At 51.4% G+C, this 15,327-nt stretch overlaps 1 protein-coding gene across 3 annotated transcripts in view; it reads right to left on the reverse strand.

The window, feature by feature from the left end:
* The window catches only part of ARHGEF18 (Rho/Rac guanine nucleotide exchange factor 18), a 54,300-nt gene that overhangs the window by 22,724 nt on the left and 16,249 nt on the right, over nucleotides 1–15,327 (reverse strand). For 2 of the 3 annotated variants that reach the window (XM_082206234.1, XM_082206232.1), the window contains exon 10: nucleotides 14,850–15,006. The exons of the other annotated variant lie outside the window; for it this stretch is intronic. In XM_082206234.1, coding sequence (XP_082062360.1) covers nucleotides 14,850–15,006 — 157 coding nt within the window. The remainder of the gene's footprint in view (nucleotides 1–14,849; nucleotides 15,007–15,327) is intronic. 3 annotated transcript variants of the gene reach the window in all.

Consider the following 15,327-nt stretch of genomic DNA (forward strand, 5'->3'; position numbering starts at 1 on the left):
GCTCTGTTTTATACGCATTGCTAAAAGGGGATGGGGTCTGGAAAGAGCGAGGGGGAGGCAGCGGAGAGCCACTGAGCTAATCTCTAAATGGCCCCCGCTCCACAAAAAGGCCTCTTTCTAGCTGTAAAGGCTCCTTCGCCTCCTTTCAAGGCCAACGGTCCCAAGGTGAAACACGTTTCAGCCCCCAAACCCAGCTGTATCGGAAGGTGTGGGTTTTTTTTTAAATCAGCAAGGAAAGGGTGAAGGAAACCAGGAACTCCCCTGCCTAGGATGACCTCACCCCGAAAGGTATTCCGAGCATCTAGGAAGTGGGAAAGGGCAAAAATAAACAGAAACCGAACAGGCCGGGCTCCAGAGATCCCCTCCTGCCTGCCTTGCTTAAAAACGCAAGCTCCTGCGGGGGCTTTTGGGGGCGAAATCTGGGGAGGAGCCACGGAGTGCAGTTAGTGGCCTGGGGTAGGGAGGGGACCGGCCCCAGCACAGGTGTCCGGACAGGTGGGGCAAAGAAAGTGAGACCCGGCTGAGGCCTTCAGGTGCAGAAGGGACCCTCTGCAAGGCAGAAGTCACAGCGGAGGAATCCTGGGCCCCCAATATCTGTTTGAAAACCTCCAACAGAGGAGAGTTTGCCTTCTGGGGGAGTCCAGGCCCTGTCGAAACCCCTCTTAACACTCAGAAACAGCTTCCTGCTACAGTGGGACCTCGGTTTCCCAACGTAATCCGTTCCGGAAGACCATTCAGCTTCCAAAACATTCGAAAACGGAAAGCGGAAGCCTCAACACAACAGGGAAACTCAAAACGGGAGCTGCGCTTGGCTTACGGAAACCGTTCAGAAACCGAATAATTTGCTTCCGGGTTTCACTGTATTTGGTTGCAATCTCCTTTCTTGCCATCAGAACCCATTGGTTCAAATCCTCCCCTCTGGAGCGGTAAAAATAAAAAAGATATAAATGTGACAGCCCTTCTGATATTTGAAAATGGGTGTGCATCTGTCCTCTTCTCCCAGGCTAAGCACGCTCGCCTCCTTCAACGGCTGCTCATAAGGCTTGGTTTCTACTAGGGCAATATCTGCATCATCAGCTAAGCATATACCAATCTGTTTCCCCAGACTTTAAACTGGTTTTGGGCGATATCTCGATATATGGCCCTGCCTAATTCCCCTTGATCTGGACGCTAGACTTCCGTGGATGCAGCCAGGAACTGCATCGGCCTTGCTTGCTGCTGCATCACAGGGCTGAGCTTGGAGCGCAGGAGCGTCTGGAGGTAACAACATGAGCTGCTGGTCAAAGCACCTCTGGCCGTGCCTTGCTTGCGGAAGAAAACGCCAAGAGCAGGGAAAATGTGCAGCCAGAGATACACAGCAGGAAGGCCTTTCCTCCAGCGTGGCGCTGGTAACGCCAAGGTTTGGGGTTTGATCTGCACAGAGTCCCTTCCAACTTGACACTTCCATCCTCCCCTCCCACTTTATTATTATTATAACCATTATCTTTACTCTGATAAAAAATAATGCACGCAATACATTAGGATTAGGAGTTTTGCTGGGGGTGTCAATGAGACAATAAGGATGATAAACGGGATTATCATAAATAAACAAAATTTCGCATTTTGCCACCTGCATGCACAGGGGCCAGGGACCTCATCTTTATGCTGCTTAATAAAGCACCATGCATTCTAATGAAAATGAGAAGGCATTAAGAATTTGAATTTTAACAGAGAAGGGTGACCAAGATGGCCAAGGGTCTGGAAGCCAAGCCTGATGGGGAACAGTTGAAGGAGCTGGGCATGTTTAGCCTGGAACAGAGGAGGCTGAGAGGAGAGGCTTCTCATCAACATCTGCGAAAACTTTGTATAGCTCTCGGACCCCCAGCTGGGCCCTCCCAGTCCTGCCAAGGCCTTCCTGGGATTCTTCCAACCCCTTGGCATATAAACAGTGAGGCAAGGTGTGTTTAGGAGAAGGGATTAACAGACCCCCAAATTTCCCTGCCAGAGGGAGGGCGACCGTGGACAGGAATTTATCCATTTGCTGATGATCTGAGTTAATTTTATTGTGTGCTATTATATTCTAAGAGGTTACTGAATAATGCTGTCAGAGCTGCTACCAGGTCCCAGCTCACATAGGACCACGCCACACAGCGTCCACTTTAAAAGAGTCTTTATTGAGTTACAGGTTTCATTTCCGAACTGCAGCGTGCAGCTCTACACCTTCTGCTCTAGGTCGGCGAAGACCCGTCTGAGTCCCCGCCTCTTGCACACCAGCTTAATACCCTAGCCTTGCTCCACCTCCTTCGCCTCTCCCTACGTCTCTGGGTCCTTCTGCCCCCCTGGGCCTCCTCCCTTCTACTCTCCTCTGACGCTGACCCCCCTGATCCTTCTGCCTCCTTGCGGCGGGCTTTAGGACCTGGCTCACTCTCCGGGCTGCTTACTGCTCCAGCTTCCGCTGCATTTGAACTTGGCGCGCGCGCCCAACTCTCTACTTTCCTCTTAACCGTTGCCTCGCTCTCTGAGGAGGGCGTGACCACCCCTGACTCGTGCCCTCCCTCCTGCTGACAGCCTCCGGAACCCGATGCCTGGCTACCTTCCTCCCTGCTGCTCTCAGTCTTGAGCGTGGGTCCCGACTTCCAGCTGCTGCCGCCCTCAGTTATGAGCGTGGGTCCCGACTTCCAGCTGCTGCTCTCTGAATCTCCTCTGTTCCCTTCCTCCTGGGGTGTCCCCCCGGATCCCCCCCTTGCTCTGCTCACTGGGGCTCCCTTTTGGGAGTCCTCTGACTCACTGCTTAGGCTTGGAGATCTCGGGTCGTCATCATCACTCATTCTCCCTTCGGCTTCCTCCCCCTCGCTCTCTGTTTCCACCCTTCTCTGCGTCTCTGCTTCTGAACCCCTGACATCCATCCCCCCCTCGAAGCCCCCCCTTCCCCCCTCCCCGCTGTCAGGTGTGGGTGCTGGGCGCTCCATCATCATGGGAGGGAATGCTGGATACAGGTCGCTCCCCGTGGGTGGCCGCCAACTGAAGACCTCCGAGTCTTCCCCCTCGCGGTCGTCGACGTTGACTTGTTGCTCTTCCATCTCTGTACCGCCGTGCTCGAACCCGAGGTCCTCCCCGAACACGTCCATGTCAGTCTCTGCGTCGGTCGCTCGACCTGGCATCTCCAGCCACTTCCTGCGCCATCGCTCCTCTGGTCGATCGTCCCACCAATACGAGTTGCCTGATGCCGAACCTGCCGGTGAACCTTCTGGGGAACGGGTGCTCCGTGCGGGTTCCCCTTCTGAGTCGAATCCATGGAACGTGCTGGAAGAAAGTGTGGGTGTGAACAACCAGTCGTCGAAGAAGCTCGCTGGCATGGGTTTGTGTGGGAAGAGGGCATGAAACTCGTCCTTGAGCAGGGGTTCCTCCAAAGCGTAGTCTGGTACCCAGCTATTGGCGCTGGCCCGGGTGCCCTCTCTGGCTAAGAGGTATTCGACTCCCTCTTCCCCCCATCTGGAGTCCAAAATCTCCGTGACCTCGTTGATGTGGTCCTGGTGCTTCACCTCCCGCGTCTCCGTCCGTTCCCGGAGCGGACTTGGCGCCGTCCCTGGCTCCTGGAACCTGTGAGGTGCCTTGTAGGGAGTGAGCACCGACCTGTGGAACACCGGATGCATTCTGGAACCCTCCGGCAGCGCCAGTCGGAAGGCTACCGGGTTGATCTGCGCTTCGACTTGGTACGGACCGATCTGCTTGTGCCCCAACTTCTTCTTGGCAAGCGACCTGGTCGGCACTGCGTGGGCTGCCAACCAGACCCAGTCTCCCACTTGGATCACTTCGCCAACCCGCCTGTGCTTGTCAGCTTGCACCTTGTAGGCGTGCTTAGCTAGCTCCAGCTGCCGTCTGAGTTGATCGTGGACCGCCTGCAGCTCTGACGCGAACGCGTCCGCCGTCTGTGGTTCTCCTTCCCCCACTCTCTCCAGTCCCGGGAAGGTTCTGGGATTCCTCCCATTGTTGGCAAAGAACGGCGTCACTCCTGTGGACACGTGCTTCGTGTTGTTGTAAGCGAACTCGGCTAGCGGCAGGTAATCCACCCACGTCGCAGGCTGTTGATTGGCATAGCATCTCAGGTACTGCTGCATGATGGCATTGACCCTCTCTGCTTGCCCGTTGGTCTGCGGGTGTCTTGCTGATGCCAGATTGACCTTGACATTTAGAAAACCCATCAGCTTCTGCCAGAAAGACGAGATGAACTGGCGTCCGCGGTCGGACAGGATAGACCGTGGCAGGCCATGCACTTTGAACACGTGATCTATGAACAGTTTGGCGGTTTGTTCCGCCGTGGCCACCTTCGCACACGGAATGAAATGTGCCATCTTGGTGAACAAGTCCACCACCACTAGCACAGCTGTCTTGCCTCTCGAGTTGGGTAAATCCGTCACAAAGTCCAGGGCCACCCTCTCCCACGGTTCAAACGGTGTTTGCAGCGGTTCTAACAGTCCCGCCGGTGGTCTGTGTACCGGCTTGGCCCTCTGGCAGGTGTCGCACCTCGCGACGTAGTCCGCGACCTCTCCTCTCAGCCTGGGCCACCAGAAGTCTCTCGCGACTAATTCCATCGTTTTCTCTGTGCCAAAGTGACCGGCCGTGGGTGCGTCGTGCAACTGTTGCAGTACCTTGGCGCGAAGGTCGTCTCCTGGTACATAGACAGCCCCTTTGCGTAGGAGCAAGCCGTCCCGCACCTGGAACTCGTCCGTGGTAGCCGTGCCTCTGAGCAGTTCCGCCATCTTGTCTTGCGCGAATGAGTCGTCCCGCAATGCACGTCGCACCGCATCCAGGTCTACTGTAGCTGAGGCACACGCCCACGCCGTCGGTGCGAAGATGTGCATGGCCGCCGCTGGCGTCACCTCTTCTAGGTATTGCGGTTTTCGGGACAGTGCATCCGCCATGATGTTGGTGTCGCCTGGGACGTACTCTATTCGGAAATTGAAGTCAGCAAAGAACTCCGCCCAACGTATCTGCCTCTGGTTCAGGAACTGAGCCGTGCGCCAGTGCTCCAGATTCTTGTGGTCCGTGCAGACCTGCACCGTGTGCTTGGCGCCGATTAGGAAGTGCCTCCACGCCTTGAAAGCTGCATGAATGGCCAGCAACTCCCTGTCCCAGATGGTGTAGTTCTGCTCCGACTTGCTGAGCTTTCTGGAGTAGAACGCTCCCGGCCGCCACACCCCCTGCGGGTCTCGCTGCAGCAGGACAGCTCCCACGGCTCTGTCTGACGCGTCTGTCTCTACCCTCAACGGTTTACTGGGGTCGATATGCAGCAGTTGCTTCTCCGATGCGAAGAGATGCTTGAGCGCTTGAAAGGACTGTTCCGCCTGCTCCGTCCAGATGAATTTCTTTTTTTTGGAGCTGAGCGTGTCCGTAATTGCTGCCGTCTGCATCGCGAACCCCTTGATAAACTTGCGATAGAAGTTGGCGAAGCCGACAAACCGCTGGACCTCCTTCCGGTTGCGCGGGCTTTTCCAATCCAATACCGCACGAACCTTGGTGCTGTCCATGGCTATCCCCTTGTCCGACAACTTGTATCCCAGGAAATCCACCTCCGTCGTGTCGAACTGGCACTTCTCCAGCTTGGCGTACAGTCTATGTTGTTGCAACCTGCTGAGCACCTCCCTCACGTCTCGGTCGTGAGCTTGCTGCGAGTCAGAGAAAATCAGGATGTCATCCAGGAAGCAGACGCATGTCTTGTAGAGGAGTCCCTCCAACACGTGATGCATAAAAGCTTGAAAACAGTGAGAGCCATTTTGTAATCCAAAGGGCATAACTCTGTATTCGTAGGTGCCCAGCGGTGTGAACATGGCCGTCTTCCACTCATCGCCCTCCCGCATGCGGATGAGATTGTACGCCCCTCGCAGGTCCAACTTGGTGAACACGCGTCCCTTGCGCACCGTCGCGAGGAGGTCGTCAATCCTGGGCATGGGGTAATCAGACGGTTTGGTCATCTGGTTCAAAAGGCGGTAGTCCACAACTAGTCTTTTTTGGGGCGTGTCTTTCTTTTTCACGAAGAAAACGGGACTGCCCCCCACTGCCTTGGACTCTCTGATGAAGCCACGCTCCAGATTATGCTCGATGAACTGTTTGAGTTCCTGCATTTCATCTTCAGACATGGAGTATAGCCGCCCCTTCGGCAGCGTCGCCCCCGGTAGGAGGTCAATCTTGCAGTCATATGGCCGGTGAGGGGGTAGCTTGTCCGCCTCCTTCTCGCAGAAGACCTCCAAAAAGCTCGCGTATTTGTGGGGGACCGCTTGCAACGTTCCCAACTGCAGTTGTGATTCCTCCTCCTCTCCCTCCCGTCGGGGCAGGATGCAGTGTTCTGCGCAATAAGAGGAGCCGAAGATCAGTTGTCTCTGGTACCAAGCCAGTGTCGGACTGTGCCTGTCCAGCCAACTCATGCCCAACACAATGGGCGTGTCCGACAGTTGGGTGACATTAAAACTGATGACTTCCCTGTGGTTGCCAAGGCGCATCACCATCGGTGGCGTCTGCTTCACCACCTGCCCCCCTAGCAACTCTCTGCCATCCACTGTGACGACTTGCAGGGGCAGAGTGGCAGGCAATAGCTGTATAGCGTGCTGCTCCACAAAGCTCTGCGCTATAAAGTCTGCGTTGCTTCCAGAATCCACAGAAAGCGGCACTTCGATAGTGACGCCGTCGGGTAGCTGGAGAGATGCTGTGAGCTGCACTACTGGTTTGGGTGGGAGGGGATCCGTGGGTTGCAAGATTGCTGGGGACTGCTTCACAGATGCGTCTGGCTGGGCCCCAGTGCCTCCGTCTCCAGCCAGACATTGTCGTTTCCCTGCTGTGGTTCTCCTTGCTGCGTTGCTGCAGTCACCATTGCTGAGGCTGCAGTGTGCTTGTGGAGCCTCCGGGGACACTCCTTCGCCAAATGGCCTGGATCCTCGCAGATGTAACACTTCCTGTTCCCTCTAGGAGGCTTCGCTTTCACTGCTGCCGGTGCTAGGGCTCTGGCTGCTGACTGAGCCCTTGCACCTCCAACCTCCATCGGTTCCCCTCCCCCTCCTGGCGGAGGTGTGGATTGCGCACGCGCTGCTTCCCTCGGAACGAAAGAGAAACTTCTCGCTGCTTCGCGCCCTCCACGTCCTTCATCTCTGCACCATGGACGTTCTTCCAGCCTCACCCCCACAGTCAGCGCCCTTTGGACCACCTCCTGCGTGCTTCGGGGCCTCTCCCCCCTTGCAATTTCATCCTTAACCGCTGAACTTAGACCCTCCCAGAAGAGGTCTCTGACAGGGGGCGAATCCCGATCCCATTCTAAAGCACTGACCAGCGCAAAAAATCGGGCGTGATACTGCCGGACGCTCGCCCTCCCTTGTTTTAGTCCATGAATCTCCCGTCTGGCAAGATCCACATCAATAGTAGACAAAAAACACGCATCCATCGCTTTGATAAAGGCATCTGCATTCTGAAGCGCCGGATCTTTATCCCTCCACAAATTGCGCAGCCAGGCTTTGGCATCCCCATGCAAATGGGACAATATGAACCCCACCTTCTCTTCCTCATCTCTAAAGTCTTTTGCCAGCAGTTGCAGTGCGCACATTACGTCTGCTCTAAAATTAGGGTACTGTTGCAAAGTCCCATCGAAGTGAGCCACAAGCCCTCCTGCTCTCCGTGCCAATCCCACGCCCTCCGGTCTGGGTCCCGGTTGCCCTTGCTTAACAAGCATTTCAAACCTGGCGTGTAGGTCTCTGTAGGCGGCTGTAGTCTCCTCCTCCCGTTTCTTGGAAGCCAATACCTCTGAGGACAACTGGGTCACTGCCTCTTGCAGCGCGGAGATCCTCTGTTCTTCCGTCATCTTGCTAACCTTTGTGAGCTCGCTTACAGACACCCCTCTTCCTCCCCTAGCGGCTTCTGCTCCCGCTGCGAGGTTTCAGGTTTCTGAAGCTTTGAAGAGACGGGTCTTACTGTCAGAGCTGCTACCAGGTCCCAGCTCACATAGGACCACGCCACACAGCGTCCACTTTAAAAGAGTCTTTATTGAGTTACAGGTTTCATTTCCGAACTGCAGCGTGCAGCTCTACACCTTCTGCTCTAGGTCGGCGAAGACCCGTCTGAGTCCCCGCCTCTTGCACACCAGCTTAATACCCTAGCCTTGCTCCACCTCCTTCGCCTCTCCCTACGTCTCTGGGTCCTTCTGCCCCCCTGGGCCTCCTCCCTTCTACTCTCCTCTGACGCTGACCCCCCTGATCCTTCTGCCTCCTTGCGGCGGGCTTTAGGACCTGGCTCACTCTCCGGGCTGCTTACTGCTCCAGCTTCCGCTGCATTTGAACTTGGCGCGCGCGCCCAACTCTCTACTTTCCTCTTAACCGTTGCCTCGCTCTCTGAGGAGGGCGTGACCACCCCTGACTCGTGCCCTCCCTCCTGCTGACAGCCTCCGGAACCCGATGCCTGGCTACCTTCCTGCCTGCTGCTCTCAGTCTTGAGCGTGGGTCCCGACTTCCAGCTGCTGCCGCCCTCAGTTATGAGCGTGGGTCCCGACTTCCAGCTGCTGCTCTCTGAATCTCCTCTGTTCCCTTCCTCCTGGGGTGTCCCCCCGGATCCCCCCCTTGCTCTGCTCACTGGGGCTCCCTTTTGGGAGTCCTCTGACTCACTGCTTAGGCTTGGAGATCTCGGGTCGTCATCATCACTCATTCTCCCTTCGGCTTCCTCCCCCTCGCTCTCTGTTTCCACCCTTCTCTGCGTCTCTGCTTCTGAACCCCTGACAAATGCTTTATTTGATTCAAGCCGTTCTGTTTTGAAGTTCTGCTTCCTTATGACTTTTAGTAGTGGAACAGATTATTTATTAGAAGGTGTGTGTTCGTCGTATATTTTGTTGCCCTGAACCGCCTTGTGTGTAGTAATACAGTCGTACCTTGGTTGTCGTACCTCGGTACTCATCCGTTTTGGCTCTCGAACACCGCAAGCCCACAAAATAAGAGGATTCCAGTCCTCCTGGCAATTATTATTATTATTATCATCATCATCATCATCCCCCTTTAAGGTCCACTGGCAGGTTAAGAGCCATTTTAAAACGCAGTTTTAAAAAGTCTTCTTATAGGGTGGCTCCTAATGTGTCAAAAGTCCAAGTTAAAAGAGGTGTGTCTTAAACACACAAAGGAAACTATATAATTAAGGCGTTGGGTGAACCTGCAGGGAACGGTAATGTCATGACAACTGAAACTAGTTTCGGGGCTAACTATAAAACTGATAAATGGATGCTTTCCTTTAACCTATTGCATAGTACTGTCATGACGATAATGTACCACGTTGTCTCCAAAATTAAAGCTGTAGAAATAATCTAAATCTGTTGCCTAGAAAGCTCAGTTGGTTTTTGTAACTATACAACTTTTAGAAGACATTTCTAATGTCTGATTTTTCATTATGCTTTTATATTTGTTGGAAGCCACCCGGAGTGGCTGGGGCGAACCAGCCAGATAGGTGAGGTGCAAATAATAATAATAATAATCATTATTATTATTCTGGCAGGTGGTTTGGGGTTGTATTTGCAGAAGCCTCTGGGCAACACGGCCCTCAGCCACAAACTCGGATGCGCCAGCGAGGACTTTAGACTTCGGAACTGCAAACCGTCCGCTGCGTTTGTCCTTCGCAAGGTCGGCGTTCGCTCCCTCCTTCCCCTCACCCAAAACGCTCTTGGCCAAAATATCTGTTGAAAGGTAACCAGAAGCGGCCGGAGGGAATCGATCAGAGGCAAGATGCCAAACCACACCTAGGGAGAGGCAGGGCTTCGCTTGCCCCAGTCAAAAGAGGCGGCCGTCTCAGGCAACCCAGCCAGCGGTCAAAGACAGTGGGAGGGTCCTTCACGCAGCCACGTTGTTAAACGGTGGAACTCCCTCCCACTGATTGCAGCAAACTAGAGAAGGGGCTTTGATCTTGCATTCGAATCCTGATCGGTCGGTCACTGTGAGAACAGGATGCTGGACTAGATCTTGGGATGGATCCGGCAGGCTCCTCAGACGTTCTCCTGTCCCCACAGTGACCAAACAGATGGCCCAAAGGGGAGAAGCCCCCAAACAGGATCTGAGCGGCATGGGAGCGGCTCTCCCCACCTGTGACTCCCAGGCAACTGGCCTTATTCAGACAGGTTTGCTGCAACTCCCTGAACACACCTTGCAGGATCTCCTCCTGGGGGTCCCCCAGTGGGAGGGGTTGCCAGGGATGCCCTTTCTCTGTCCCAGGGGGAAGAGGGGGCTGGACGCCACTAGGACCCAGTGCCCTCTTGCCATGCTCTGTGGGCGCAGGTCCTGAGGAACGTGATGGGAAGGGGCAGGCCTCTCCAAGCACCACAGGAGCCCCTTCCTCATTTCCCAGGAGGGTGGGGCTTGCAGCCTGGATTTGAACCAGGGACCGACGTCCTTCCACCTGGCCAGAGACCTTCCTCCAGCATCCCCATCCCCACATACATGCTCTGGGGTCCGGAAGCCCCATGGCGATGGAGTGGGCAGTTTCTTCTTGCTACAGTGGCTCCCCCATCCCCGTTTTAGACGCAAGAGGACTAGGAACTTGACTTTCCACACTTGGGAGGGCCACAGGCTCCCCCTCCTCATTTCAGATGTAAGAGGACTAGGAACTTGACTTTCCGCATCTGGGAGAGCCATAGGCTTTCCACTCCTCATTTAAGACGCATGAAGACTAGAAACTTGATTTTCTGCAAGAGGACTAGCAACTTGCCTTTCTGCATCTGGGAGGGCCACAGGCTCCCCCTCCTCATTTTAGATGCCAGAGGACTAGGAACTTGACTTTCCACACTTGGGAGGGCCACAGGCTCCCCCTCCTCATTTTAATTTCAGATGCTGGAGGACTAGGAACCTGTTTCCTCAAGAGGACTAGCAACTTGACTTCCCACTTCTGCAAGAGCCACAGGCTCCCCCTCCTCATTTTAGATACAAGAGGACTAGCAACTTGACTTTCCCCATCTGGGAGGGCCACAGGCTTTCCAATGCATGAGGACTAGCAACTTGACGTTCCAGACACCCAGCTCCATGCAGCTCTACACACACACACACACACACACACACACACACCCCGTTTTGGGGGCGCGCATCGCTTGGCATAACAGGTTGGCAACCACTGACCTCTGACGTCATCAGAAGGGGCCGGACGTCATCGGTAGGGGCCCGGCCGTTCAGGCCCGCGTCGCCTACCCGGCTCTCTCTCAGCGGCGGCGGAGGCGGCGGCGGGTTCTCCTGCCGCCCCGAGGAAGCCCGACCGGCGCAGCCTCTCCTTCTTCCTCCTCCTCCTCCTCGCTAAGCCACTTCCCCCTCGGCCCTCCATCTCGCGAGACTTCCCGCCCATTCCCGCAGGCTCTCGCGAGGCGCGCCTCCCCTCAGGCCACGGAGAGCAGGTATAGGTCGGCCACGCCCCCACCCACCCGAGATCTCGCGGGATCTCAGGGCGAGAGAGCCGACTGTCCTTTCGAAAGCTCCCGCGGCTCGGTGGAGAGAGGAGCAGAGGCGAAGTCTCGCGATACCTTGAGCGACGGGTGGTCGCTATGGCAACCGCGTCGGCCTTTCGAGGTCTTATTTCTTTTGGCGGGCAAAACGTGTGGAAAATAATACCGGCAAATCCAATAATAATAATAATAATAATAATAATATCGTGATAAAACAACACACGTTCCTACTTTATAGGGTTTTTACATTCCCTCCCTTCATTTTATTTTACTTTTTAAAAATTAATTTGCATTTTTTTCCCTCAGTGCAAAATAAACGGGGGGGGGGGAATACGTTTCACTTATTTGTGTTTCAATTTCAATTTATTTCAATTTATTTGTATTTTAATTCGATTTTCTGGTTTCAGCCGACTATTTATTTATTTATTGAATTTATATATATATATATATCCTTCAATTTTTATTTATTATTTCCGCACACCGCCCCTTTGCAAAGCTGCTTTAGAGAATTAAGCGGTACATAAAGCAGCTTGAATTAAGTGTAAATCCATGTGGGAATTCGTGGGCTGTGATAATTAAATTCACTATTTAATATTAAAGCTAAAGGCAGTTTACAGGCTGCCTTTGAGACACTAAAGGAAGCTGAGGTGATTTTAAAGCAGGGTTGCGAATTTCCCTCAGTGTCGTCGTTTTATCTCCTCACAAAACGCTCTAAGGGATTTTTTATTATCATTTTTAACAATCAGGCCGTGTCTAAATTTTATTTTATACATATATTTATATAACACCACAAACAGAGCTTGGTTTTAACGAAGGAGGAGAATGCAGACGTGTTTTAGATCCATTTAATATAGGCGAAATTATTTTTAACCACCCAAAATTCAAATTTTATTACATTGATTAAGTTTAAAGGCGGTTTGACAGGCTGCCTTGAAACCCTTAAGCTGGGGTGATTTTAATGTGTTAGTGATTTAACATTAAAATCACCTCAGCTTTAAAGTCAAACCACCTTTAAACTTAATGTAATAAAATTTGAATTGAATGTTCGCCTTCGGCTGGCGTCTTTCTCCAGCAAAGTCCTGAGGAAATAAATTCGCATTTTAGCAGATCCATCTAAATTCTACTCAGAAATTAATAGTCATCTTTCATTGCTCTGAGTATAAAACCTATTTCCCCTCAGATTAAAAATAAATTAAGCATAAAATGTTTGGTGTTTTCTGCTTGAACTGTTTGGGTCACAAAGTCTGATCAAACATTAAAAAACCGCTCAATTTAAAAAATAAATAAATGTCTGGTTTGGCTAACAAATATTTTATTTTCCTATTAATTTTTTAATCGGTATTAATAATTGTACTATAAATTGGTATTGTTATAATGGGGGTATTATTGGATGGTGATTGAAAACTAAGGTTTTTTAATTTTATTTTTTAATATTTTAAAATTAGATATTACAATTCTACACATTTAACGTATAAAAGAGAAAAATAAAACACAACTCCCCCACCCTGGGACTTCCCTCAGCTTCTTCCCCTTCTGGTTCTTTAACTATTTGCTACTTCTGTTTAATTTTTGTCTTATTTTCCATCTTTAAACTTAATGCTCTCATCTTCTTACCATTTTTATACCCAATTTTCTTCAAATCTTGCATTTAATTAATTTCCATATTGTTATTTCTTAACCTTGACTCTTGTTTTCTTAGGTGTACGTTTTTACAAAATAATAATAATAATAATAATAATAAATTTTATTTCTATCCCGCCCTCCCCAGCCGAAGCCGGGCTCAGGGCGGCTAACAACAATAAAATAGTACATTCTAAAATCATTCCATTATAAAATTAATTCAAAAATAATAATATTCTTTTAAATTTTATTAAAATCACTGTTAATTCGCATTCAGAATATCCGGCCTACGTTTACAGCCATAGGTTTCACTGAGCTGTTTCAAATTGTTTCCAATGCTGCAGCCTTTGGGCAAACAAACAAATACAGTAATATTATTTACGTGTCGCAATGTTGGGGGGTTGGACTAGATGACCCCCAGGGGTCCCTTTCTCCCAACCCTGTTCCAATTCCACGCTAGAATTCTGCGCTCAATCATTCCATTTATTTGCTCTTATTTGTCTCCCTAGCTGCCCTTTCCACGCCTAGAAGTCGCCCGGATGAAGGACAGATACCAACAGAAAGGCTTGAAGATGTGGATTCATGGTGGATGGTAAGTAGGATCAACGATTTTTAAAAATAATAATTTAAAAATCAGGTTTTTTCTGGGTTAAATCAGGGGTTTTTTCTTTTAAATCGGATTTTTAAAATAAAATGCTTTTGGAGGAAAAATCTTTCTATTTAAGTTACATTATAGACCAAAGGCTCATCAGGAAATGAGGATTTGTTTTAAGTTTTTCATGTGCGCTAAAACTCAGCCTAAGCTTTTTTTTAAAAAAAAAAATCCGTTTAACCACATCAGTTAACAAATAGGGATACATATGCTATAATATTATTGTTTTAGTTAAATAAACTGTTTGAATTGTTACCAAGGAAATAAAGTACAGCAGAAAAGTTGTCCAAATATAAACAGTTAACTTATTAAACCTCACCACAATTTCATAATTATCTTTCAATGTATTTCTAATAGTATAACCAAATCTGTAATTTTTGATATAAGTGTAAAAACTACTCTGAAAATTTATTATTCCAAAAATGAAACCTGAAAATGAAACCTGCATCTGCTATTAAGATTATACCAGCAAGGCAGAGTCTTTCTGTAAAAAAAGTGATTTAAATCAACTTTTACTGACTAGTGATTTAAACCAACTCTTACTAATGCTTTAAATCGTGAATCAAATCAAATCCACCCAGATGGTAAGGCAATATTTCAACGGCTGCCGGCTCCGTTAACCCTGAAATTTCGGGCAGAATTCTGCGCGTGTTTTGTTCTGAAAACCTTGCATTTTGCGAACCTCCCCTCCAAATGGAGAAATTGGTGCAGCAAATCGGGGTCACAAGTTAATTAATGCCGGTCTTCTGATGGACTCCAACCAGGCGCCAAATTTTTGTGCCGGTTTTGTACTGCCAACCCCACATTATGTGCCGCCTCCCCACCAAAAACCGAGCGATCGACACTCAAACCCAACCTGGCTCCAAACCGGTGCCAGGGTTGTGTGTGCTGGGTTTGGCGCTGTTTTGTGCCGCTTTCCGTGTCACCCCGCAAAATCGATACCCAAACCGAACCTGTTTCCGATTGGCTGCAAAACTTGCAGCTTTGTCCGAAAGCAATTCTGCCCGTGGCTGGGAGTCGCATGTGAAGAGGGAGAGGAGTTTGCAGGGAGCAGGTGCCAAGCCAGGGTGCAATGGTGCCCGGGACCCACCCACCCCGCCAAGCAGGCGTGCGAGGGCCAGGGGAGCCCCCGGTGACCTCGGGGGGGGGGCCGCTACTCACTCAAGCACTGCAGCCCCGCTTTGTTCAACAAGCTCTTGCCGCAGAGGGAGCAGCAGGCAGCGGCCGAGAAGGCTCCCGGCGTCAGCTCATGCCCATGCAGTGCCCGCGGCCGCTCCTTCACCTCCACCGCCTCCTTCTCGCGGCCTTTGCTCTTACCCTGAAAAGAAGAGCGGAAAATTCAGACCGTGGGAACCACCAGGGCCAAATGCAGGCAAGCTCAGGTCCAGGGGCCGAAGGTGGCCCTCCACACCTCTCAGCCTGCCCCCCACCTGCCCGCCTCCTTGCTTACAACCGGTCAAGGGGGTGACTCTCCTCCTCCAGCTCATTGCTGCCCCTTGCAGAACTCAAGAAGGGGGGGGGCAAAGCTAGAACTAGTTGGCTCCACCTTTCATTGCCTCTGACTCTGCCTCCTTCCCGGGCTCCAGTGGGCACCAGCTGCCACTGCCCTTTGGGAAAACCTTAGCTCCACCTCTTGTTG

Source organism: Podarcis vaucheri (genome assembly GCF_965113315.1).
Source record: "Podarcis vaucheri genome assembly, chromosome: 18".
Taxonomy (NCBI): domain Eukaryota; kingdom Metazoa; phylum Chordata; class Lepidosauria; order Squamata; family Lacertidae; genus Podarcis; species Podarcis vaucheri.